At 43.5% G+C, this 27,287-nt stretch overlaps 1 protein-coding gene across 1 annotated transcript; it reads left to right on the forward strand.

Moving 5' to 3' along the window:
* Nucleotides 1-346: 346 nt before the first annotated feature.
* aco1 (aconitase 1, soluble) lies at nt 347-26,854 on the forward strand. Its single transcript, XM_083788614.1, has 21 exons — nt 347-475; nt 4,686-4,866; nt 6,025-6,193; nt 6,564-6,701; nt 7,158-7,227; nt 9,014-9,197; nt 9,578-9,717; nt 10,054-10,225; nt 10,470-10,570; nt 13,712-13,828; nt 14,296-14,455; nt 15,043-15,178; nt 16,360-16,444; nt 17,246-17,402; nt 18,564-18,688; nt 19,671-19,775; nt 21,551-21,693; nt 22,445-22,592; nt 23,267-23,389; nt 24,008-24,193; nt 24,595-26,854. Exons 2-21 carry the CDS (start codon nt 4,767-4,769, stop codon nt 24,709-24,711), a joined length of 2,676 nt encoding a protein of 891 aa, XP_083644740.1. The 5' UTR covers nt 347-475; nt 4,686-4,766; the 3' UTR covers nt 24,712-26,854.
* Nucleotides 26,855-27,287: the final 433 nt, after the last annotated feature.

Raw genomic sequence — 27,287 nt, forward strand, 5'->3', positions numbered from 1 at the left:
ACCAGAGGGCGCAGCTGTAGCACACACACACACACACACACACACACACACACACACACACACACACACACACACACACACACAGGGCGCAGCTGTAGCACACACACACACACACACACACACACACACACACACACACACACACACACAACCACACACACACGAGCTGCGTTCGCTTCCCGCGTTTGCGCGTCTTACTTGTTTAGATGGTGTGTGTGTGTCATACTCATAGGCATGTCATACCGTCTCTTGGTGCTTATATTTTGAAAAGCCCCACACACATCACGTGCACAGTGACGTCGTTTGGTGACGTCACGGTGAACCAGGAAGAGAGTAGCAGCAGTGTGTTTTGTAGTCGGCAATCTGCAGTCAGTTGATCATCTCTGGGTCACATTAACATTTAGACACACACACAGACGCACACGCGCACGGACAGAGACGCACACAGACGGCTTTATTTACTGCGCCAGCCAAGGTAAGTGTACGTTCGGTGTCACATCATTAAAGGCTAAGAACAACGAAAAACAAGCGATTTTACTGGAGCTTCTAGCCCTCAACTGTCACTGTCTTTCCGACGAGAGCAGAGCGGATCTACAAGCACAGCTATGTGTGCTTGTAGATCTGCTCTGGTCGGAAAGCGTCCACAACCGCCGTAAAACAGATTATGAAATAAATCTGGTGGTTTTGTTTTTAATGTAATCTCGGTTTTGTTGTTTGTTTGTTAGTGTAGCTGTTTGTTTATGTTCGGGCTTTAATTCATTAATCTTTATACGTTTGCACATTGATCACATTTTTATTGTAATAGCATCTCAGACCATTGATTGTGCTTTTTATTGCGTTTGAGAACATATAATATAGGCTTCAAAATATCTGTGATATCTTGATTGAAATGTCAATGGCGATAGCTGTGTGTGTGTGTGTGTGTGTGTGTGTGTGTGTGTGTGTGTGTGTGTGTGTGTGTGTGTGTGTGTGCGTGTGTGTGTGGCCAAGCAAGCTTGTACTGCATGGTTATTACATTACATAGTAATTTACTTTATATTATTATTAATAAGAATGGCATATGGTTAGGTATAGGTAATTTAGTGGTTTTCAAACCTTGATCATGTCAAGGACCGCCAAATTAAAATGCATTTGGCCATGGACCCCCCCATCTGAAATTGTCAATTGTTTTCAGTTAAAAAGCTAGGCTTTTGCACACCTACAGGTGACAGCTGCGTAGGAGAGGGTACGGTGTCAAACAATGAAAAAGGATCAAATGCAGTGACCAACTTTAGTTTTCAGTTAAAATGGTTAATGCTGTACATGTATTAACTCATTTAGCTGGGGGACCCCCTGGAACCCCCTCAAGGAGTATAGTTCGAGGTTCTCAAACTTTTGTCTCGGGTCACCCCTGTAGCCTAAATAACCTTTTCATCCATGGCACCACCTGAATTACATTGTTACTTTAGCTAAGCCTACTTACTTATAGAACCCATACATTTATGTCGCTGGGGACTCTGTGGGTGCTGACTTACTTCTCTCCTCCGCGTCATCAGCGCCCATACCCTATAGGCATGTTCTCCCCTGTGTCCCTTAGGGTAGGTACACTATTGATACTTTTACAAACAATTTGAGTACTGTTTCCACCACTGGATGCACCCCTGGACTTGTGTCACGGCACCCTAGGGTGCCACCAGGTCCACGGCACCCACTTTGGGAAGCATGATCAAGTAGGGCATTCAATTACAACCACCCCACCCCCACCCCCCAAACAAATAATAAAAGAAAATATTAGAGCTGGGACTCGATTATTTTTTTTTATCTAATTAATCAGAGGCTTTGCGATTAATGAATCTAGATTAATCACATTTTAATCGCATATCAATATTCAACCCGAGAACAGCGAGAAACCTTTTTTTTTAATGTTTTTGGTATCCCAGTGAATCAACGAATAGTGACTACAGGATACCACCCATTTTCAACATTTTACTGTCATTAATATACCTGTTGTGGAAATAATAATAAAAAGTCACCCCATTCTGTGTTGCCTAGAACTGGAGGTCTGAAAAAAATTTGTAACGGTAACAAGTACATCTCAGTGACATCACAAAGCTGTACTTACTTCATATTGTTACTGTTTTTTGTCAGACCTCCAGTTCTAGGCAACACAAAATGGGGTGACTTTTTATTATTTCCAGTTTTCAGTACTATAGAAAAGCGCCCAGTGAGAAACGTTCCGCGGTGAAAAAAAAGGTGCGATTAATTTATCTGTAGTTAATTAATCTAAATTAATCGCAATTAGTCCCGGCCCTAGAAAATATATATTGGATATGAGGTTTATGCCCGACGGCCATATAATAATAATATAATATTCCGTCCTATACAGCGTGTGGACATTTCAGGTGAAAGTGGCGTCTCCTAACCTCTCTTATCAGTTCAACTTTTACACAGTGAGAGTGACATGGTGAGGAGATGCAAAGTGCTTTCTGATCACTCATACATGAGCTATTTCTGATCACTCATTAACCCTAGAACACAAATCACGGGTGATTTTGACACAAAAGCCTCTGCCCTCTCTGCCAACTTGCATCATTCCAAGTAGCCCAGTGCCCAATGGGCACACCAGTAGTGTAAACGGTGTGTTACTACATTTTCTTTTAGTTTGTGTTACCTTGTATGTGGTTGTACTGTCAAATAACCATCAAAATCACACATGTGTGAACTGAGCAGTGCAACTATGCTGATTTGTAGGTACTGAACTCTAGTGCAAACCCCAGGTCACACAGCGCTAGCCAGTAGCCACCCAACAGTGCCACCCCAGGTCACAGAGCACTACTGTAGCAGTCTGTGCTGAAATGGACATACATACACGTGGACGGAGACAAGACACACACACACACACAGCTGCGTATTGGAGCGGCTAGGCACCGCTCAAAAACAACAAATCGTGATACTGCTTGAAAAAGAATCGTGATTATTATTCTTTTCTATATCACCCACCCCTACTAAAGATGCAATAGAGTGCAGTCACATTGGTCTCAATGCTAGTATGCATTATGTATGGACACTTGGAGTTAGATTATGTAATGATCACTCAGCACTTTATCAAAGTAAGTTCCTTCCTAGAGAGGCCCACACCGCCCCCACCAGACCACCAACCAGAGCTCTTTGTGGTGCGTACGTGTGTGTTACTGTTGAATTGCTTTCTAGGACAGCATGGGACCTGGCAAATGAGATACAGAACTAAGAAGCCTGAATATGCTGTCCCTGTCGTGTCTGTGCAACTGTGCATGTGGCTGTCTGTGTGTGTGTCTCTGTGTGCGTGTGTGTGTCTTTACATTTGTTTTATGATATACTGAGGCACTTAATTGCGATCAGATACGCGATTTCTATTAAGTCAGCACGACTCAATTATTTAATTGTCACAACAATTCATTATGAGCTTGATTACTGCAGTTTCAAGTCGAAGAGAACAGTTGTCTTATTTATTTGTCTTTCATACTGTCGGACCTTCTTCATTATAACTTCCCACAGCTTAGACAAACTGTGGTTTGCGTAGTAGGATTTTCTTTTTTTCCTTAGGGTGTGTGGGTGAGGCTGTACTCAATGCTACTGTAACAGTTGCACAATGAGAGGAGGATTTGTTACAGATTCATGTCAGCTGTTATCTGGACTGGCACGTATTGTCGTCGTCAGAGAGACCTTTGACACTTTCCTGTTTAACACACCATTTAGCTTTTTAGGTTTTTACTGCTTGTTGTTTCCTGCAAATGCTTTTATTCTGTGCTGCAGCACATTGAGGTTTGTTTCAAATGTGAAGTGCAATATAAATAAAATGTTTTATTATTAATCTTTAACAAAACCGTTGGAAACCATTAACATGAATTGACCCAAGGAAGGCAGTGATCTGATTTTTATTGGAGCTCATTCCAAGCAGTTGGATTTGATTAGATCTTTTTGATGAATGCATGATACAAGTCACCAAAGTGCATGGTAAAGTAGAATTATCAGGATTGCACAAAAAGTCAGAGGACTTAATTCCAATGATATCCAAATAAATATTTGCAGTATGGTATCTCACTCATAAAGCGTAAAATATGTTCTGTTAACTAAACTCACTGTAATAAAAACATTCACAACAAAGACCAACAAAAACCAGTGTACGAAAGACAAATAAATAAATAAATGGATGGAGCACAGACCGAAAGTACTGCCGTGTCTCTAGCTCCCCAGGTGTTTTGTTGCGACCACAGCTTGCATTTACTATGAAAACGTCCATTTCCCGTCAATCAGTCAGTCACTTATTATCCCCCCGTCATGACACTCCATCTTAACCAAATCTAAATTATTAAATTTTTTGCTATTACTTACATGTTAGACAGCCTCCACACAGATCCGACGCTCACGTGGCCGCATGCACGCTTAATAGTCCCTTTTCTCCTCAAAATGAGACAAACTACGATCTTTGAGACCTTAATATCAAAGTCTAAACTTTGATCACGCTAAGATTAAGAAAGTGAAACCACCATGCATCGATGCATAGCCTGGAATGAAAATTTGGCTCAAATATTGAGGGCTATCACTTCCGGGGCGGGCGGAAGTGAGTGCGGATTTCTTTGGCACTGGCGCCACGTTCTGGCTTCTAGGGGAAGCACACATTGTGTTAAACATTTCCACAGACTCATAATTATTTTCTTCTTTTATAGATTTCTTCTGGTCCGTGTGTCTGTCAGAGCTGTGTCCAGTCCAGTGCATCGAGGTGTAGACTGTAGAGCAGCTCCAGGATAATGACGACCAACCCGTTTGAGCACATCGCAGAGCCCCTGGACCCCGACGCCCCGGACCGGCGCTTCTACAACCTGAACAAACTCGGAGATCCCAGATATGGTAATAACCTGGGATGTTAATGATATATAGCGCGATCGCTAAAATCCATTTTTTGACAGCGGCCGTTGCTAGGCAACGCCTTGCTCAACCCCTCCCGGACCTGTTTTGCTGTGCATGCAGCCATTACTTCCTGGTTTACGACCTGACAAACCTCAATATTTTCTCTGAATCTACGGCGCTTTTTTTGTCGCTTTCGCCTTTATTTTTATATTTTTTATGGAGGGACAGACGGTAAGGTAGGCTGACAGGAAATGGGGAGAGAGATGGGGGGGTGACATGCAGTAAAGGCCATCGGGAGTCGAACCTGCTGCACACTGCCAGACTGGATTACCAGCCAAGGTGCCTGGACCGTTGAGCCACGGCCCAGCTGTCCTAATTTCTGACTTTATCATGCATCTTGGTTAGAATTTTAACACTTCTAAAGAGAGATCAGACTTAGATTTAGATTTAATCTCCCGGTTTTGGGTGGAAATGGTAGGCGGGGGTTTTCAGAGTAAAATCTCCCTCATCTGCTCGGCACTCGTGTGAAGTGAGGGGCGCTAATATATTAAAGTCTAACTCATGTTGATTAGGTGATGTAATGGTGATATAAAACAAATGGTGCAAACACAAACATTATACGCCATTAACAATACAAAGACAATATGACGTAATGAGGCACATTATGACGTCAATTTTACCTTCATTGTCAGTGGCAAACATTGAACTAAAGACAAACATTAAATCTGTATATAGGAGGGGCTAGTGCCCCTCAAAAAAAGGAAAACACAGAAATGTACAATTTGGAGGTACAGTAGGGAGTTCCTGCTCAACAGAAACTATATTCAATCTTCATAATTATAAATGAACAATGATTGTCTCTCTAGGCCTGTCACGATTACACGTTTTAAGTTAAGATTAATTAAATAATTGCGATTTACAATTTAACTGTGGCTAATTCGATTACTTACACCTAGAGTAGGCTACTTAGCAGGACCACCAGTCCGCCACCATTGATATGCATCCAAGGTCGGTCATTCCTGTTTTGTTAGTGAGGTTAGCAAGGTGTGAAAACTGTGAATGGCTGTGGGGACATGCATCTTCATCACTACCAGGGCGGCGCCCCGGACAGCCCTACCGTCAGCTCATCTCTTAGTACAATTGTCTGTCCGTCCTCAGAGCGTCTCCCCTTCTCCATCCGCGTGCTCCTGGAGTCGGCGGTCAGGAACTGCGACGAGTTCCTGGTGAAGAGCTCGGACGTGGAGAGCATCCTGGACTGGAAGACCACCCAGACCCGGAGCGTGGAGGTGCCCTTCAGGCCCGCCAGGGTCATCCTGCAGGACTTCACGTACGCTTAGCACACACGCACACACCCACGCTCATTGAAAAAATCTAAAATATACATATACAAATAAATTATTTATTATTATCGACGTTTCACTGGCATGGTCCTAGTGTCCTAGAATGCTAGTATCCTAGTGTCCTAGAATCCCAGTGTCCCTTTTTGGGTGGGTGAACGTGCAGCGGAAATACTAATGGTCGATCTACAAGCTCACAAATGATACGTTGTGAGTTTGTAGATCGGCTATCGTCTTTTAATGTTAATGACGTGCTAGAGTACCTGTACCAATGCACCTAAAAGGGGTTTGAAATATGCTTGGATGTGTCTTCTGCAAACATGTACAAACGGATGATGTTTTCCTCCTCCTCTCCACTAGGGGTGTGCCTGCGGTGGTGGACTTCGCTGCCATGCGTGACGCGGTGATGAAGCTTGGCGGAGACCCTGAGAAGATTAACCCTGTGTGTCCTGCTGACCTGGTCATCGACCATTCCATCCAGGTGGACTTCAACAGGAAGTGAGGCTTTTGGCTCTTTGTGCTACGTCGTTGCACGATACATAGCGAAAATAGCTGATCTACAAGCTCACAACTTGTTACAATGCTCTTATATAATGACCTAAATGGCTACAGTGTGAATAAAAAACTCTTGTTTACAACCAACAGTAGTCTTGCACAGAGCATACGAGTGGAGTGGGAGCGGGAGAGTTTTTAACGTAGCGGGGAGTTTGGAGAAGAAAATAAAACGTTTGTATCGCTTATTCATTGTACTTTCCGGCGAACCCTCAAACTGTAGGTGTCTGAGACCTTTACCTTTACTTTTTCGATACGATACTGTGAAAAAAGGTGATCCCTTTGCCGGGATAGGGTAACTAACGCCGGTCGGACCTCGTCTGGGAGCTAATAAGGGTGAAGTTCCAAAGCGGACCAGACTTTCTGTAGCACAAACTATTTGTTTGTCCGTTTGTCTTTCAGGACTGACAGCCTCCAGAAGAACCAGGACCTGGAGTTTGACAGAAACAAAGAGAGGTTTCAGTTCTTAAAGGTTAGTAGCGTAAAGCGTATTTTAAACATTTTGAAACAAAGAGAGGTTTCAGTTCTTCTACAGACGTCCTGGGAAACGTCCCATATGTAGTGCCCAAGACGTCTGTGGGCGTCTTTGCAAAAAAATATGTCAAAGAAAATGAATGTAAAACGTGGGCACCCTTTTTGAAAGTGTTGTGTGGGCACACAAAGCGTTAAACATTTTCAAAGGCCATTAACCACAAGAAAGAACCCTAGTGTCCTAGAAAGGCAACGAGCATTTGTTGAAAAGATCTGGATCGGCTTTTTTCGTTTCTGGATGAGGGAGGGTGTTGAGGGAGAAAAGGAGAGGTGGCCTACTAGACCACTGGGGGACTCCGGTCAATGGAGTATATTATTGGTTAATTAAGTCATATAGTGTGCTACATTTATTAATTTAGGATAAATGCTTTATAGTGTAAATTCAAGTAAAAAAAAATATTGATACACCTGATTTAGCAAGAATGCTAGTTCCCATCCATGTAGTCACCAAAAGCCAGCAAAACAACATTAACAAACATTACTAATGGGGTACAAACAAGAGAGAAAAAACGTCATTTTATCCTATTTAAAAATGTTCACACGTTTGTTTGTCTATGTTCCATCCTTTTAGTTGAAATTCCTTATTTGGAATTACCCCTTGAGATGAACCATCTCATTTTCAAGGGGTTCCGCACATACATAATACATAATACACACAAAAGACAAAAACACACAAAACAACACACAAAATACAAACATAAAAACAACAAAACACAAAGCACACATGGATCTATTACTGTACTATACTCGGAAGTAGACTGTGGACTGTAGACTGTGGCTCAAGAGGTAGAGCAGGTCGTCCAATGATCCATGGGTCGGCGGTTCGAATCCCGGCTCCTCCTGTCTACATGTCGAAGTGTCCTTGGGCAAGACACTGAACCCCCAATTGCTCCCGATGTGCTGGTTGGTACCTTGCATGGCTTCCGCCGCAATCGGTGTATGAATGGGTGAATGTAATGCACAATCTATGTAAAGCGCCTTGGATAAAGGCGCTATATAAATGCACCATTTACCATTTACCATTTAGACACTGTTGGAACATTAAAGTAGACCTGTGACAATGTCTCAGCTGATGTCAAGAGGTGTAATGCACCATGTACTATGGATAATTAAAATAAATGCATTTAAAAATGAACTGTAACCAGTGCTGCTGCTTACAGTTACAGCACGGAGGGAGATGGCAAGTTAAGAGTTTCATACATTGTGCAATGGTGAGTCATATATGGACAGCCAAGGATGAATCTGCATAAACGGTTGTAAACAGTATTGAGTGGAAGAAGGTTATTTTTAGGTGCAGTCTGGTAAACAACATCAGCATAGTCCATGATGGGTAATATGAGTTGGAGAAGTGGAGAACCAGTTTCTTTCTGACTGTAAATGTGAAGCATTTCCTGTTTGAATGAGAGTTCAGAGTCAAGCCAACCTTAAAAGAAGAAAAGGATGTTATGTTAGTGGGTAGATTGTTCCAAGTTGCTCTTCCTTGAAAGGAATTTTGCGCATTACGGTAATATGTAGACATACAGTAGCACCCTATAGTGTCTACTCATATATTCATTGTACAGATATTGTACTTGCTTATGATTCTTGATGACTATTTCTATGTATTTGATGTGTTACCATGTGTTCTTGCTTTGCTGTAAATCGCTCTGGATTAAGAGCGTCTGCTAAATGCGTGATTAAAAAATAAAAATAAAACATATTGAATGTTATGTCATTGTGTTCTCCAGTGGGGTTCCAAGGCGTTCAGGAACATGCGTATCATCCCCCCTGGCTCGGGGATTGTCCACCAGGTGAACCTGGAGTATCTGGCCAGGGTGGTATTTGACCAGGACGGGCTCTACTACCCCGACAGCCTGGTGGGCACCGACTCCCACACCACCATGATCGACGGCCTGGGAGTGCTGGGATGGGGTGAGTGATAGTCTCGCATTGCCAGACTGTTGCCTCTCGCAATTTTCAAATGCATGTCATACAGTCTGGAGAACGGAAGCTCTATCATGAGTAACGATGAAGCTGAAGTGAAGCCTCTATATCTATAGGGCATAGCAGTTGGGTGTGGTTTTCTGGTTCCACTTAAAAATCGGCCATTCATTTTTCCCCATAGAGATGTACAAAGATATGGATATCAATTATTTTAAGCATAGAATCAAGCCATACGTGATCCTGGTGAATCATGCCCATAAAACCTTTGATTATGTGAAAAACTAAAATACAAAGAAAAAAAAATCACGCTCACTGCTATGCCTATAGTGTTAATTTTCTTCACCAAAAAAACCCTCCATTTGTCCCAGGTGTGGGCGGGATCGAGGCGGAGGCGGTGATGCTGGGCCAGCCAATCAGCATGGTTCTCCCTGAGGTGGTGGGATACAAGCTGTACGGGACCCCCAACAAGTTCATCACCTCCACGGACATCGTCCTCACCGTTACCAAGGTAACCGGAATACACCGTACCATCACCAGTGTATCAAGTGTCCCCTAGGATAGGTACCCTCACAAAAAAACATGCAAATCCTGGTCTCTACACTGCCAGCTGGGGCGCCTGACTCCTCATGCTTTGAAGGAAGCATGAGGTCAGTCTGTTGCCATCTACGGTTTCCGTTTTTCCTAGCAACCTAGAGCCATTCATACATTGACAAAGGCCGCGATCTAACGTAATCAATGAAAACCCTGAAATGACTTCTGGGGTTCATTGGCTGGTTAAAATAATTAAAAAACTAGACATCAAGTCCTTTCATCTTGTACTGTACTACTTACTGTATGTGTGCAGCACCTGCGTCAGGTGGGTGTGGTGGGTCAGTTCGTGGAGTTCTTCGGGCCCGGCGTGGCTCAGCTGTCCATCGCAGACAGAGCCACCATTGCCAACATGTGTCCCGAGTACGGAGCCACGGCAGCGTTCTTCCCTGTGGACAATGTCAGTGTCGGGTACCTGGAGCAGACCGGTGAGTTTCGTCCTTAATTTACCTGTAGGATGCTGCGATTTCAGCCCAAAAACGTAGATCGTTTCGGATCGGACTGCAGCGAAAATGACCGATCTAACGCTCCGATCCAAGCAATCCATTACAGTAGTAGTAGTAGTAGTAGTAAAACAAGAATTGATTAAATTAATTAATTACCACCTGCATTATTATTATCTGCAGGGCTCATGACAGGCCTATAGTAATGACGTGGTTGTTTTCCTCCCAGGGAGAGATCCAGAGAAGCTGGCCTACATCGTCAAGTACCTGAAAGCAGTGGGAATGTACCGAGACTACACCTCCGTCACACAAGACCCAGACTTCACACGGGTCAGTACAATAGTTACAGGTACAGAGACTTCACCTCCGTCACACAAGACCCAGACTTCACACGGGTCAGTACAACAGACAAAAGAGAGATGTCTCGCACACTGTGTTGACGTCACAAAAGTTATTAACCTGACCTTTATAGTTTTCTGTGTGGTCATGCATCGACTGCCTGCTCCTGTGTCTTGGAGTAGGCGTGCAAAAGGACCTTTTTAACTAACTTCCTTATCATCACCTCAAAACCTGCTCAACCACTTTCATCCCTGTGGCCCTGTTGTGGACATGTTCCATGAGATACATGTGTACATTTTGTATGTACAACTAAGTATGAAATAGCCCTAATGTGCTTTTTCTGGATTATTAATAGACAAACATTTGGCGAAAATTGCCAAACTCAGCAACATGTTGTGAGCTTGTAGAACACAAGTGTATACAGGGTATCTGCACATTTCTAATGTTACAATTAGCCTGTCGCAAGTCCCACCCAAGCCCGTTGTTGGCCAATACCACGTTAGCAACGGTTACTAGGTTATAGGATCCTGGTCAAGCTTGCAATTCTGGTCAAAATGGTTAGCAGTGTCAATAAATATATTTGCTGTTCACATCATGTGTGGACCTCAGAAAGAGGGTTTTGTTTTCTTACCTGTTATGAGCAAACTAGTCCATTCCATGAATTATTTCGCTCCGTTGTGCAATTTAATAGTATCTATAAAACTAGGCTCTCATTGACTTCCATTGTAACGGGAAACAGCTCTCAAAATCAGTCAGTTAGCACATAAGCGAACTGCCAATATGAAAATGGAAGCCATCGTTCTCACAATAATGAAAATCTAAACATTTTTGTAAAAAAATCTTGTTTAAAAAAAAAGGCCTAAAGATGATGTCACTGGAAGACCCAGCCCACAGCCCTCCTATGAGACACAGACTGAGTAGAAAAAAATCGTGACATTTTATCATGATTATTAGTGAGGACCTATTATATGAAGATAGGTTGAAAAGTGGTGAAGTGGTCCTTTAAGGGTAATAATTAGTACTGTAATACATTACCAAAACATTAATTATCATAGACATAGGCCTACATAGTATTTATAATGATAAATGCATACAATATTTTTATTAGGATTATATATGGTCTGTAAGAGCCATGAATTGGAAATTATGTTTGGTGTATGAAATGAGTGGGCTGTCACTGGTGATTAATGTGGATGATTGACAGGCAGAGGGGCGGACCTGTTTCATTGAATACTTCACCCATAGTTCACCTGTTTTACACTAGCCTGGGCACCATTTCATTTCGGTATATGATCCGGGCTGGAGCCGGATGATATGCTTACGTCATGTTGTAGGCAATGGTTTGCCTACAACAAACAGGAAGAAGCGGAAGCGGAAACTTCCTTTTCCCTCTCAATAAAAGCTCTCCTGTCTGGCGAGTGGCGACTACAAAACAATACTACAACATGACGTAACCACATCATCCGGCCCCAGCCCGGATCATACAGACTTTTGAAACAGAGACCAGGCTTTCCTCCGAGGCGGTGGAAAGCCTGGTGAGGCGAGGTTAGTTTTACACACAGTGAGAGAGAGGGTGTTTGTGGGAAGCCGCACTTTTGTTGACCGCTTTATACCGCTTATTTTGCTTTATTTATTTACGTTGGATCGCTGTGACTACTTTACTTTATGTTTGAGCACCGTTTCAGTTATGCACCTGCCCTTAATAAAACACCTTTAACGCATTGTTTGGACCCAGCGAGATCCTTTTGTTTGCGGAGCGCGTCTGACAACCTGGCCCATCCCATCGCCTCTCAGCGACTTATTTTATCAATCTCCCGTAGTCGCTCAACATGGTCATATTATTGTTTTTGTTTTGGCTTGTTCTTCTTGATTTGGCTTTAAAGTGCAAATAACATTCATTTAAAAACTGCTTTTAATATTTAATAATCATATTGTCTATGTCCCTCAAAGTTATTTCTAATGGTTTGAGCCTCAATCACCACTCTGATATAACCAGGCCTTGTCATTTCTTTCTGGACTTTGAAAGCAGTTTTAGCTGCAGTACCACACTGTCCTGAGGTGGAGAGGGTGCTGATATGCAGATTATTTAATATTTGAGTCATTATAATACTCATGCTAGATAAATCCAGGCTTGTTTCCATTCCATGCCAGCTTGGAAAATCAACAATGGTGGACATTGTAAACAAAGTGGAAATGCAAATTTGCAACTGAAGACTGAAGAAAAGGAGGAATTATACAAAGTAGGGTGACATTGATGACATCACGATGAGGCCAAAATCAGTCGAGCTGTTTCTGAGAGCAATTTCCATTAAAACACCCATATGACATGAAGGCCTGATTGTTCAAAATTGGTTATTTGTGGGGATAGAAAACACACATGGGAACCCCAAAAACACAAAAGAAATTGAAAAAGTTGAATGTTATGTTATAGGTCCTTTAAGAGTTGGCTTGTTTTTGGAGGTGGGTTGGCTTATATCTCTCACACAATGTGGCAACACCGAAGTCAAAACAAAAACATGTTTTTTATTTTTTATTAAAAATAAAACCGCATGAGTTTTCCTGTCATAAACGGTCATAATCACCTTAGTGTTCTAAAAGAGTGAGTTTGAGAGTTGTTTCCCCGTTACAATGGAAGTAGATGAGAGCTTATTTTTATTTCTAATATGTAGGCTACTATTAAACTGCACAACAGAGCGAAATAATTCATGGAATGGACTAGTTTGCTCATAAGGTAAGAAAACAAACCCACACATGCTGTACAGCAAATATATTTATTGACACTGCAAAACCATTTTGACCAGCATTGAAAGCTTGACCAGGATCCTAACCTAGTAACCGTTTCTAACGTGGTATTGGCCAAGAACGGGCTTGGGTGGGACTTAGCGACAGGCTAATTGAACGACTTTTAAGACCCTTTTATACCAAATTGGCCAAATTGTCAAATTTTACATAAGAAGGAGGAAAACATTGTGAAAATCGCAATATGTATCTGTGCCGAGTCAAACTAATGTAAATTCCAAGTGCTTGTCAGGGTTGAGGGGGTCCCCAGTTCATATATTTTGGGAGGTTTACGGCCTGAAAGGTTGGGGAACCCTTGCAGCACAGTGATGTGTCTCTGTCCGTCCCCGTCAGGTGTTTGAGTTGGACCTGACCTCTGTGGTGCCGTGCTGCAGCGGACCCAAGAGACCCCAGGACAGGATCGCTGTGTCCGACATGAAGACAGACTTTGAATCGTGCCTGGCAGCAAAGGTAACTTATAGGTCTATATTATACCACAGGTAGTTTCGAGGAATCAATCTGATTGCTTGAAATAGCTCTGTACCCGTGCTTCAAACGAGCATCACCTAATCAAAACATGAACAACAGCTGTGCGGGGCAGTCCCTGCAGGCAGTGGCTACAAGCTAAGCTAGATGTATAGTATACAGGGGACATTTTCAGTCGTAGTGACTACATCTCATTAAAAAAATGTTTTTTTAATCTAATATCTTAGTTATAAAGAAATTGATAAAAAAAAATGTAACTGGGTATAATCGCAACATTGATTGGCTTATCAACTAACCGGTTAATTGATTGATAAGGTTATCAAAACTTATCAATGATCAATGAATTCATGGATAATTCCCATCCCTAGAAGGAAGTTATTCTGTGTACTTACTGTGCATAGAGCCTATTCACTGAACTGTTCCGTGTTTGTGTCTATGATGGGTGATTTCAGCAAGGGTTCAAGGGCTTCCAGGTGTCGGCGGAGCGCCACAGTGCCGCGGTGCCCTTCAACTTCAACGACACAGAGTACACGCTGTCACATGGCTCCGTTGTCATCGCCGCCATCACCAGCTGCACCAACACCAGCAACCCCTCTGTAATGCTGGGGGCCGGTACGTACTCATGGAGACAAGTTCTCAGTTGCCACGACTGATTTCAGTCATTTGGATCCCATACAGAATGCACCGAAAATAGGCCACCTATACAAGCTTAGCTTATAGTATAGAGTTAGAGTATTTGAACTGGCTAAACTAGCAATAGGATGTTCAGTCATCCAGAAATCGCAGGTATTTCATGAAAGATAAAGTTAACCCTTTTTTAAATACGAAATGATTAACCATTTTTTTAATCAGGGCTGGTATGGCTTTTGTATCAATCTGCAATGTCTTCAACTGGTTGGCTGAATGGCTACCAAAACATAATTCTTAATAATTAATAATTGTTTAAAAACATAACACACCACATGACCACATCCCCTCTGTCATGCTGGGGGCCGGTACGTAACCAATAGAGGCTGAAATATTTTGGGGTTCCCGATTCCTTCGGGATCTGATTCAAAATTGTATTAATCCCGTGATTGGGACCGCAAAGTTCGGGCATGACACATGCACGTGGGCTATGCATGCGGGCTGTCCGCACGACTGTGCGTGCATGCGTTGTGAACTTGCAATACATGATGATCTATTTGTTTTCTTGTCAGGGATGCTGGCCAAGAAAGCCATAGAGCACGGTCTGAGTGTGAAGCCGTACATCAAGACCAGCCTGTCACCAGGCAGCGGGGTGGTCACCTACTACCTGAAGGAGAGCGGAGTGATGGACTACCTCTTTCAGCTTGGGTAAGGAAGGAGAGAGGAGTCATGGGCTACCTCTTTCAGCTTTGGTAAGGAAGGCTGGGGAACATACCGACTTTATTTTACAATAAATGCACCCAATCTCTGTACATACTGTATGTACGTAAGTCTGCAATCCACGTAACTTGCGAACCGTTCGCCCCAGCGACTTCAAATTTGACACGTGCGTCGCGGACAACCCGAGAGTGCAGTGCCCGGTGTCGAGTCGGTCGGACAGGTGATTGTCCAGAACCGCCAGAAAAGGCTCTGGCCACCATGGCTCAAATGAGACAAATGATTGCCATGGCAACCCCAGCATTAGCTTGATTTGGGTAAGGCTGGGAAAATAATTTAATAAATATTGTGGTCAAACTGCTTTAAATCAGGCTCAGAGGGACTCGTGGACTGTATGTATTTTGTTGCTTTCGGGCATATTCAAACTTTTTGTGTTTTCATAAATCCCCCACCCCCCATTACTTGAACATTAGTTCAAACCAAACCCTCTGTACTGTATTTCCTCCTGGGTAAATGTAGTCCACTATAATAATAGCACTTCTTATGTTCACTAGTTCCTCTCACAGTCGACATGAGTGTGATTTAAGCTACTTCTATATTGTTTATGACCGGCTGACTGCTTAGTGAGCAAGCCTGGTAATCCGAAAGCTCACCGGTTTTCCCTCTGGATCGCTCGGTATTTGTGTAAAAAAAATGACCCTAAGCAAAACACTTAAGCCCTAACATTATTTCGTCATGGTTTGTTGTATTTCATGGCTGAACAATGCATGAGTTAATGTAATGTACTGTACATGTATACATGGTAAACATTATCCCTGTCGTGTGCTGGTATATTTGTATTATTGTAATGAAATGTACTACGTGTATTAGAGGGTAGCACGGGTCCATAACATTTGGACCCGGTCCGAAACTGAACCGAGGATATTTGAACCGAACCGAACGGAGTGGAGAAACATTCTAAGCCACTCCACGGCCGTCACGGTTCCTCTTGGGGCTTGCTCGCTATACTCTTTGATTTGGTTTTTCCGACCCTGCCCGAAGGACAAGTCTATATTTTGGGCCCGAAACGGCTCGGTTCAGCTCTCGGGTATTCGGTTCCGGGCGGACCCATGCTGTGTATACATGTATACATGTAACGTGTAATAAACATTATCCTGGTTGTGTCCCATTAGATTTGAGGTTGTGGGCTACGGATGCATGACCTGTATTGGAAACAGTGGACCACTCCCAGAGCCTGTGGTTGAGGCCATTACCCAGGTAACAACATTTCACTTGCTGTAGCTGCTATAGGGCGTCTCAGTGCCACATGCAGCCTTTGGACACCTCCCCCTGGTGGCCAAGAGTGCCAATGGCGCTTTTCTTTTTAACTTCATCCATATTTCGAAAATTCCTCTAATCTGGTGTGCAGGTGATGATATGCACATTACATGCACAATAGAATTACATTTTCTTTCATTTATTTATAATGGGCTTCGGTGGCAACAAGGGCCAAAACTGGTGTCCACCAGGTGGCACTGAATGAGTTTTAATACCTGAGAACCTGATTCTACAAAATGTCTTCTAAATCCTGGCAGTTTTCTGAAAAACCTATGTTTCTATATCAGTTTCATGGACCCAAAAAATTATATGTAATTGGCTGCCGACCCCCATCTAAAAATGTGTTATTCCAGGGACCCCCCCAGGAGCAAATTAAAAGTTAAAAAACCTTCACTGTCTGGGCCATGTCTCAATGGTCCAAGCACCTTGGCTGGTAATCCAGTCTGGCAGTGTGCCGCGGGTTCGACTCCCGATCCCGGAGTTCACTGTGAACGAATATATATTCCAAGATTTGTACACATTTTCACGATTTTTCAAAAATAGCAGATCTACAGGCTTGTAGTGTGGCACTCGGTGCTGCGCTATGATCTGATATCCCCTGTTCAAATATGATTATTTTAGGAGGTCCACAATTCAAATATGATTATTTTGGGAGGTGCCCTAGATTAGAGTGAACCTCTGTTTGTTTATGAGTATAAACATTGAAATACATTATGCTGGTTTGGTTGCTTTTTGTTCCAGGGAGATTTGGTGGCCGCAGGGATCCTGTCGGGGAACAGGAACTTTGAGGGGCGTGTCCACCCAAACACCAGAGCCAATTACCTGGCCTCGCCGCCCCTCGTCATTGCCTATGCCATCGCCGGGACCGTGAGGATCGACTTCGAGACGGAGCCCATCGGTAACTAGTCCTTCCACAACTCCGCCAAAAATAACCGCTTCTTTCTTCCATTTCCTGAAAAAAAGACAAGCTTTTTATTTATTCATGAAATTCCTGGAAATATTTTGAAATTGAAAAAAAAATAACTGTTTGATTTAGTTCATAAAAACATTTTTCAAACCATGTACAGTATAATATTACCCGAAATATGTAACATAAGTTAGTTTTCACCCAACGGGCAGTGTGATTGCAGTGTAATGTGTACCGGTATGTGACAAAAATAACAGATCTACAAGCTCACAACATGCTGCATAGTGATGTACTGTAGCACAACATTTGGCACAAAATTAGGAATGTAATTTATAGCATTCTATATTCAATGCTTTATTGTTGCTACATTGCCTGTCTTTGGGCATTGCACATACTGTAGGAGTAAGAGACTCATTATCGCGCTGCATGATTGTTACATATAGGCCTGGACATTTTGTTAAATATTCTGGAAATGTTTTGGAAATTCATTGGTCAAAATGTGTTGGAACCCTAACATTGCTTCTTCTGGCAGATTTATTTTGTCCGTTTGGTTTGGATTTGACATTTAGATGTTTTCGGAAGTGATTCCGGACGGTCCTTCTTCCGTGCTGCTGATGTCTAGTATCTGTTCTCTGTGTTCTGTCTTCTGTAGCTGTGATGATGTCTAGTATCCGTTCACTGTGATTTGTCTTCTGTAGCTGTGATGATGTCTAGTATCCGTTCACTGTGATTTGTCTTCTGTAGCTGTGATGATGTCTAGTATCCGTTCTGTGCTCTGTCTTCTGTAGCTGTGACGATGTCTAGTATCCGTTCTGTGCTCTGTCTTCTGTAGCTGTGACGATGTCTAGTATCCGTTCTCTGTGATTTGTCTTCTGTAGCTGTGATGATGTCTAGTATCCGTTCTCTGTGATTTGTCTTCTGTAGCTGTGACGATGTCTAGTATCCGTTCTGTGCTCTGTCTTCTGTAGCTGTGACGATGTCTAGTATCCGTTCTCTGTGCTCTGTCTTCTGTAGCTGTGATGATGTCTAGTATCCGTTCTCTGTGCTCTGTCTTCTGTAGCTGTGACGATGTCTAGTATCCGTTCTCTGTGCTCTGTCTTCTGTAGCTGTGATGATGTCTAGTATCCGTTCTCTGTGATTTGTCTTCTGTAGCTGTGAACGCCGAGGGAAAGGAGATCTTCCTTCGAGACATCTGGCCGACCAGAGACGAGATCCAGGCCGTGGAGAGAGAGTTTGTCATCCCCTCCATGTTTAAAGAGGTCTATGAGAAGATCGAGGTTAGACTTACTTACTTAGGCCTTTAAATTCCCTGAGGAACATATAATAGGCCATCCTCTCCGCTCCAGTTGTTTCCATAACAGCCCCTGCTGCGCCTTCATCCCCTGCTCTGTGGATCTTCTCCATGTGGCTCTGTGCCTTCCTCTCTTCCTCCTGCCTTGTGGGTTCAATGTTAGAGCATGTTTTGTTACTGAACTATTACTAAAATCATTAGCAAAACATGCTCTAGCATTGAGGTTAGAGGCCTCGTTCTTATGGTGGGGGGCGAGTACTAATTTCTTTCTTACGATGGGGGCCGAGTACTGATTTCTTTCTTACGATGGGGGGCAAGTACTGATTTATTTTCTTATGATGGGGACCAAGTACTGATTTATTTTCTTATGATGGGGACCAAGTACTGATTTCGCCACGAGTTTGATTTATTGTATCGGATCCTAAAGTAAAATGCATGGTCATGATTTTTTTATGTCTCCTCTTGACAGAACGTCAATGAGTGCTGGAACTCTCCCTCTGTCATGGTCATGAATGTGTTCTGGAACTCTCCCTCTGTCATGGTCATGAATGTGTTCTGGAACTCTCCCTCTGTCATGGTCATGAATGTGTTCTGGAACTCTCCCTCTGTCATGGTCATGAATGTGTTCTGGAACTCTCCCTCTGTCATGGTCATGAATGTGTTCTGGAACTCTCCCTCTGTCATGGTCATGAATGTGTTCTGGAACTCTCTGTCATGGTCATGAATGTGTTCTGGAACTCTCCCTCTGTCATGGTCATGAATGTGTTCTGGAACTCTCTGTCATGGTCATGAATGTGTTCTGGAACTCTGCCTCTGTCATGGTCATGAATGTGTTCTGGAACTCTCCCTCTGTCATGGTCATGAATGTGTTCTGGAACTCTCCCTCTGTCATGGTCATGAATGTGTTCTGGAACTCTCCCTCTGTCATGGTCATGAATGTGTTCCGGAACTTTTTCTTTTTCTTTCAGAGTGTAAACGAGCGCTGGAACGCGCTCGACGCTCCGTCTGATAAGCTGTACACCTGGGACCCCGCCTCCACCTACATCAAGTCTCCGCCCTTCTTTGACGGACTGGTAAATAACCCATTAAGACATGACGCCAGATTTTACAATTGTCTTCTAATTCCTGACACCTTTCTGCAAAACTTAAGTTCGATGTCAGTGGTTCTAAAACTGTGTGTCACTGAGCCCCTGTGTCAATGTTGACACCGATGAAGGCTGGATAGCCGACACGTTTGTCCTGAAGAGAAATAAACCTGTTGTTCTTGGTGTGTGCGTATTGGTGTGTGTGTATTTTTCTACAATATTGATTTAAGCTGGTAACACACCATAAGTCAGAGTGCGGTGATATAAAATAGCCATATTCATAGCTATGTAGGTATTTGCCATACTATATAAATTGAGGTATGACAAAGTAAAAAAAAACTAAACCAAAAAAAAAGTTACCATTGAACAGTAATTCAAATTTACTAGTCCTTACCCGTTCTGATATATTTCAACTTGTATAATATATTTGTGTGTGTGTGTGTGTGGTTTTTTATGAATAAAAACAGCAGTATAACATTAAAGTATTCTTCCAAATGCATGGTAGGGAAACGTTTTCATGGCAAGAGCAAGGACCGCAGCATTTACACTTATTAGCCCACATAGCCCCATTTGAAAAGTATCAAGGACCCCCAGTTTGACATGCAGCTATATATGGACAGTCGCACAGATCCAATTTGCAGGTGGATTTGCGTCCAAAACGGTCTCAATTGTGAGCTTTGGCTTGAGAGAACTCATGGCTTTTGCAACCTGTGATGTTGTGAGCTTGTAGATTAGCTGTTTTCACCAGAGCGTGCGCTGTAGCCACTTCACGCTGTGTGTGTGTGGCTTATGTTCAAGACAGTTGCATCTCGTGTTGTGTTTATAGCTAACTGAAAAATGAAAACGGCCACGCGATGACGCACGCGCACACATACGAACGTGCGCACTCACAGCTTAAGTAGTTTACACACACACACACACACACACACATGCTCACAGCGAAAGTAGTCTGCACACACACACACACAACCTCCGTGTTGGCTGGGGGCGGTGTGAAAAAGGGTATAGGTGCGTGGAAGAATGCGCTAGGGTCCTTGAGGCTGTTCTTCGTGGCATGTTGTTTGTTGTATGTAGTAATTGTGTCGATGCGTAAGGGGGTTGGAAATATCCCGATCGCTCGCCCGCTGTCTATTGCGAGCAAAATTGACAGCGGGCGAAACAACTGAAGTTAGGCGGAAAACTCGTGAGCAAAATTGACAGCAGGCGAAACAACTGAAGTTACGCGGAAAACTGTGTCCCAGTATTAATCAGTGACCGTCCCAAAATGCAATTCACTGGTGACACGTGATTTCTGGGGAGAGGAGTTTTGCCGCCCTGTGGCTGCGGGGGGTACTGCATGCGTTTTTAATTCACTAATACATTAATTAATAATCATTAATGTGTCAAATCGAAAAAAGGGCTCCGTCACGCCCTCCATATTCATATGGTCAATGCCTGTGTGAAAAGTGGGAGCGATTGGTGCAGGCAATGAGGAGATAATGAGGAGATAAAATGCGGTCGGACACACACACACTCACAGTCACACACACTCAGACATTCGCTCTATTATAGTATAGATAATGGACGATTTACTTTTTGGGCAAGTGGTCATGACCTTTGGGCAAGTAGAACATGACCTGTGCCTCTGAGACCTTAGAGTCAACCCCTGATATTACTAGTTACTGGAAAAATCCAATAATATGAATAATATTAAGTAATACGTTAATTTCCAACACTGTCCCTGCATATTGCGCTGTGTGGTGTTCCATTCTCCCCTCCATCAGACCAGGGAGCTGCAGCCGCCCCGGTCCATCGAGGGCGCGTACGTGCTGCTGAACTTCAGCGACTCCGTCACAACGGACCACATCTCTCCTGCCGGGAACATCGCTCGCAACAGCCCCGCAGCACGCTACCTCACATCCAGGGGGTGAGTATTATAACAGCCCCTCAGCACACTACCTCACATCCAGGGGGTGAGTATTATAACAGCCCCGCAGCACGCTACCTCACATCCAGGGGGTGAGTATTATAACAGCCCCTCAGCACACTACCTCACATCCAGGGGGTGAGTATTATAACAGCCCCTCAGCACACTACCTCACATCCAGGGGGTGAGTATTATAACAGCCCCGCAGCACGCTACCTCACATCCAGGGGGTGAGTATTATAACAGCCCCGCAGCACGCTACCTCACATCCAGGGGGTGAGTATTATAACAGCCCCGCAGCACGCTATAACAGCCCCGCAGCACGCTACCTCACTGGGAGGGGGAGAGTATTATAACAGTCCCGCTACCTCACTAGCAGGGGGTGAGTATAACGGCCCCGCAGCACGCTACCTCACTGGGAGGTAGCGTGGGGGTGAGTACGCTACTCCCTGGGAGAAGGTTGAGTATATAACAGCCCCGCAACGTCGTGTTTTTTAAAATAATTGTGTGAATTAATGCCCTACTTGATCATACAAAACCATAAGTAGCAGATCTACAAGCTTGAGACGTGGTGAGAAGTGACACGTTTTGAGCTTGTAGATCTGCTCCTTTTGATTCTTTTGATTTGATTTGCGTATGAGGTTCCCACCTGACAGAGATGATATCAGTCAAAAGACCACAGATTACGGAGGTGCGTCCATCAGGTCTGGTCTTAATGCCACCTGTCCTCCTCTTGTGTTCTCTCTCACAGTTTGACACCTCGCGACTTCAACTCGTACGGCTCTCGGCGAGGCAACGACGCCGTCATGGCCCGTGGAACCTTCGCCAACATCCGCCTCTTCAACAAGTTCCTCAACAAGCAGGCGCCGCGCACTTTGTACCTCCCGACTGACGAAACGGTGAGTGCCCTCTTCTTTCTGATTCAACCATAGTTGTCTTGTGTGCCAGTGTCATGTTCTGGAAATAGTCAATCTACAAGCTCACAGTGACACAGTGTGGTTATTCTGTGTGTACAGATGGATGTGTTCGATGTAGCAAAGTAGTACAACTAACTGGTGTCTTTCTCTTCTATACAGATGGATGTGTACAACTAACTGGTGTCTCTCTCCTCTATACAGAAGGATATGTTCTATGCAGCGGAGACGTACAACTAACTGGTGTCTCTCTCCCCTATAGATGGATATGTTCTATGCAGCGGAGACGTACAACTAACTGGTGTCTCTCTCCCCTATAGATGGATGTGTTCTATGCAGCGGAGACGTACAACTAACTGGTGTCTCTCCCCTATAGATGGATGTGTTCTATGCAGCGGAGACGTACAACTAACTGGTGTCTCTCTCCCCTATAGATGGATGTGTTCTATGCAGCAGAGAGGTACAACTAACTGGTGTCTCTCTCCTCTATAGATGGATGTGTTCTATGCAGCAGAGAGGTACAACTAACTGGTTTCTCTGTGGTTACAGATGGATGTTTGATGCAGCAGAGAGGTACAACTAGCTGGTTTCTCCGTGGTTACAGATGGATGTGTTTGATGCAGTGGAGAGGTACAACTAACTGGGTTCTGTGGTTTCAGATGGATGTGTTCGATGCAGCAGAGAGGTACCAACAGGCCGGCCATGCTCTCCTCATCCTGGCGGGGAAGGAGTACGGTTCGGGCAGTTCCAGGGACTGGGCCGCTAAAGGTCCCTTCCTGCTGGTGAGTGTCACCTCCTAAACAGTCCCTTCACCTCCTAAACAGTCCCTTCCTGCTAGTGAGTGTCATCTCCTAAACAGTCCCTTCACCTCCTAAACAGTCCCTTCCTGCTAGTGAGTGTCACCTCCTAAACAGTCCCTTCATCTCCTAAACAGTCCCTTCACCTCCTAAACAGTCCCTTCCAGCTAGTGAGTGTCACCTCCTAAAGGGTCCTTTACTGCTGGTGAGTGTTCGTTTAACTCGTCACAACTGGACCCGTAACGGTTCCATTTGTATATTGTTTTCTGAGACAAATAGATACATTAAACACTTAGGATTTTACTGTGCGTTCCAACAAGTAGTTTAATGGCACATTTGTACAGTGTTTTAAAATGTATAAAATATTAAAATATATATATATATTGAAAATGGGATTTTTACTCCAGTCGTGACCCATAAAAATTGCAAACAGTGTTTTAAAGGTCACTCCTCTGACTACATTGGATTATTGTCCTAATTATGTATTGCTTCTAACTTTGTCTCAAAGTGAACCGTCTTATCCACGTTAGCGTTTTTTTTTTTTTTTTTAATGGTGACATTTTCCTAAACTGCATTGTGTTTTGTTGTCTTGTCTGGTTTCAGGGTGTCAAGGCGGTTCTGGCAGAGAGCTACGAGCGCATCCATCGCAGCAACCTGGTGGGCATGGGCGTCATTCCTCTGGAGTACCTGCAGGGGGACACGGCGGACAGCCTGGGCCTGACGGGACGAGAGCGCTACGATGTGATCATGCCTGAGACGCTCACGCCCAGGATGCTTGTCGATGTTAAGGTACGCTATGCTACACTCACGCCCAGGATGCTTGTCGATGTTAAGGTACGCTATGCTACACTCACGCCCAGGATGCTTGTCGATGTTAAGGTATGCTATGCTGGCCTGGGCTCAGTGGTCCAGGCACCTTGGCTGGTAATCCAGTCTGGCAGTGTGCCACGAGTTCGACTCCCGATCCCGACGGCCTTTACGGTCACCCCCCCCATCTCTCTCCCCATTTTCCTGTCAGCCTACTGTCTATCACTCCATAAAAAAATATAACACAAAGGCGAAAGCCTCAAAAAAAGGTATGCTCCACCAGACTTTTTAGATCTTAGGTATTATATACCAAAGTCCGGGGGTGTATCACCCACTTCTTTACGCTTTTAAACCTGGTTCTGGTTGTGCTTCTTCTCCCCCAGCTGGACACGGGCAAGGCGTTCCAGGTGAGGATGAGGTATGACACGGACGTGGAGCTCACCTACTTCCACCACGGAGGAATCCTCAACTACATGATCCGCAAGATGTCCGAGAATTAACCTCACGAAGTTCCACAGGCCTCCATGCTAGAGCCTGTTCTCTTTCCGCTCTAGTACGCGGTTAAAGGAGAATTCCGGACCGGGTGCTTTTCTTACCGTAATCTGAGTGGTAGAGGCGGGGGAAAAGGCCCAACAACATTCAGAGCGGAGCGCAGCTCAGACTGTACGGGTAGGTATTTCGACTTGTTTACAGAAGCCCCTTACAAAGCCCTCTTTGGTCATTATGAAAGATATGTGTAGGAAAAAATATCAAATTTCCGAGCGATCTAGCCTAAGACCCAGCTGCGCTGTGCTCTGGATGTTTTTATTTAATATTTTACCTTTACCACTTTGTTCTAGGATATAATGATGATTAACGTAAGAAAACAGCTAATCAAAATTCTCTTTTAAATACATTGCTGATACATTGCCGATCGACAAGCTAGATTGGCTATTTTTAATCAAACGTTTCCCCCCAGAATACAGTATGTATGCTGGGGTTAAAAGTGGTTAAAAGTACAGAGTTAAAAAAAATCACGCTGCTGAACAAACACGCACAGGAAGCCTTTTTTCTTTTTTTGAGGGTGGGGGTGGAATTTTCTTTTGTCGTCGTCGATTTTACAGAATTACAGTTCTAAAATTATTTACGTGCAATCTTTTGCTGAGTTATAACTGCAAATGGAGGAATCGTCCCATCCATGAATAATTCTTACATTCAAGCATTATTAGTTAAAGTATTTCGTTTTCTTTATTTTTTCTGAGAATGCTGCTTTGTGTGTTTAGCTTATGTACGTATACAGTAGCAGACTTGGTAGCACAACATTCTAATGGTGGAAGTTGCGCTGCGTTGTGGTCAAGTTAACGCAAGCATTTCTATTTGAACGTTTCTGCAATAAAACTATTTGCACATCATCGTGATAACACAGACTGAAAGAGTGGTTAACCGCTTTAATCATTATAAGCAAAAAATATGAAGCAGTTGGCTAATCTAACAAGCTCACGTGAGTTGGAAATATGTTTGCTGTACATCATCGACTAGTAAATGATTAACCACTTAAACTATTGGCCGTAGACCCTCAGGGCTTTATGCGCCCCTTTGCACATCACATGATTCGCCCCTAGGTGGCGACATTGTTCACGCTTGAACACATTCCTTGTTGCTTGAGTTCTGCCATTGTGCTTGGTGAGTACAATAATACACAGGGTTCCCACAGTCATGAAATTCCTGAAAATATTTTAGAAATTAGAAGAAAAAAAAATTCCAGTCCTGGAAAAAAATGTTGGCTATTGATTTTGCTAATAAAAATATTTTTCCAAAACATGTATAACATTATACAAAATATGTAGTATAAGTCGTTATTCGCCAAAGGGGCAGCGTGATTGCAGCTTAATATACCAGTATGTGACAAAAATAACAGATCTGCAAGCTCACAACGTGCTGCTGCAGCATGATCCTACGCCCTAGGATACTGTAGGAGTAAGAGACTCATTATTGTGCTGAATGAATGTTAATTAGCCCTTTTCTAAATCCCTCCCCGGCTCCCCAACCCGTCCTTGTCCAATAGGCATGTTAATAACGGTTAGTAAGAGAGGAGACTTGTCAAGCTTTCCTTCTCACCCATTGAGATGCATGTTAAGTCGTGTAACTTTCCAGACGTTAAGCTGTGCATGTGTTCAACAACACAGCCATGCAAAATAACACTGACAGAGCTATGAGGTGATGAAAGCTAGCCTAGCATAGCAACGTTTGGCATTGGACAATCGCTTTTTGGGTGGGGTTTAGCGAAGGGCAAATTGCGTTAAGTATTCTCGAAAGGTTTTGAAAATCCATTTGTAAAAATGTGTGGGAACCCTGATTACATGAATGCCTCTGTGTTTGGATGGCATTCTGCGATATGTAGACCAAATGTTGTAGTTCTGTCTGATTCTAAACATGATTCTGTTCTCGTTTGTGATTGGAAATGTTACTCGGTTTGTCAGTCTGTCTTTGGTCATATCATTCATGTTTTAATGTTATTGACTTGCCTTAACGTGTGAATTTTAAGGAATGTTCATAAACCTGACCGATGTGTGTGTCTTTGAATTAGAGAGAGAGATATATGTTGGAGTACAGAGTTTTAAGCCATAGAATACTGACAAATATAATAAAAGATGATTTTTTGAATAGTTTTCTTGTTGATTAATTACACACCTGCCGTAGTCATCCTGGGGACTCAATTCGCCATATTCAGACCGCAGCCATCTTGCCAGCAAGGTGATACCTAGGTGACACCATGGACACTTCCCATAGAGAGCCCATTCATCCAAACAGAAAAGTCCTCTTTAATTATTTTAAACAATGTCAAAATCGCCAACATTGCAGCTGTAGGGAAAGCTTGAATTATCCTCTTTCAATCTGTAAAGTTTTGGTTTAATAAAAATCCACCGTAGACATTTTATGAGCTACTTCCTGTCGAGAAATCAGAGTATCAGAGTATGGAAGCGCTCGTTATCAGTAAAGCAACCTCCTGCTGCCTCCTGCATTCTGTGCACATTCAAAACAGGTGGTACACATGGGCGTTGAGTGATAGTCAACTAGCACATCCAAATCCGAATAA

Source organism: Protomyctophum parallelum (assembly GCF_964188405.1).
Source record: "Protomyctophum parallelum genome assembly, chromosome: 18".
NCBI classification, from domain to species: Eukaryota; Metazoa; Chordata; class Actinopteri; order Myctophiformes; family Myctophidae; genus Protomyctophum; species Protomyctophum parallelum.

Coding starts and splice junctions, on each gene's coding strand:
- aco1 (XM_083788614.1), top strand. CDS start 4,767: ATGACGACCAACCCGTTTGAGCACATCGCAGAGCCCCTGGACCCCGAC. Junction 17,403..18,563: donor CTTCGAGACGGAGCCCATCG/GTAACTAGTCCT, acceptor TGTCTTCTGTAG/CTGTGAACGCCGAGGGAAAG. Junction 18,689..19,670: donor AGGTCTATGAGAAGATCGAG/GTTAGACTTACT, acceptor TTTTTCTTTCAG/AGTGTAAACGAGCGCTGGAA.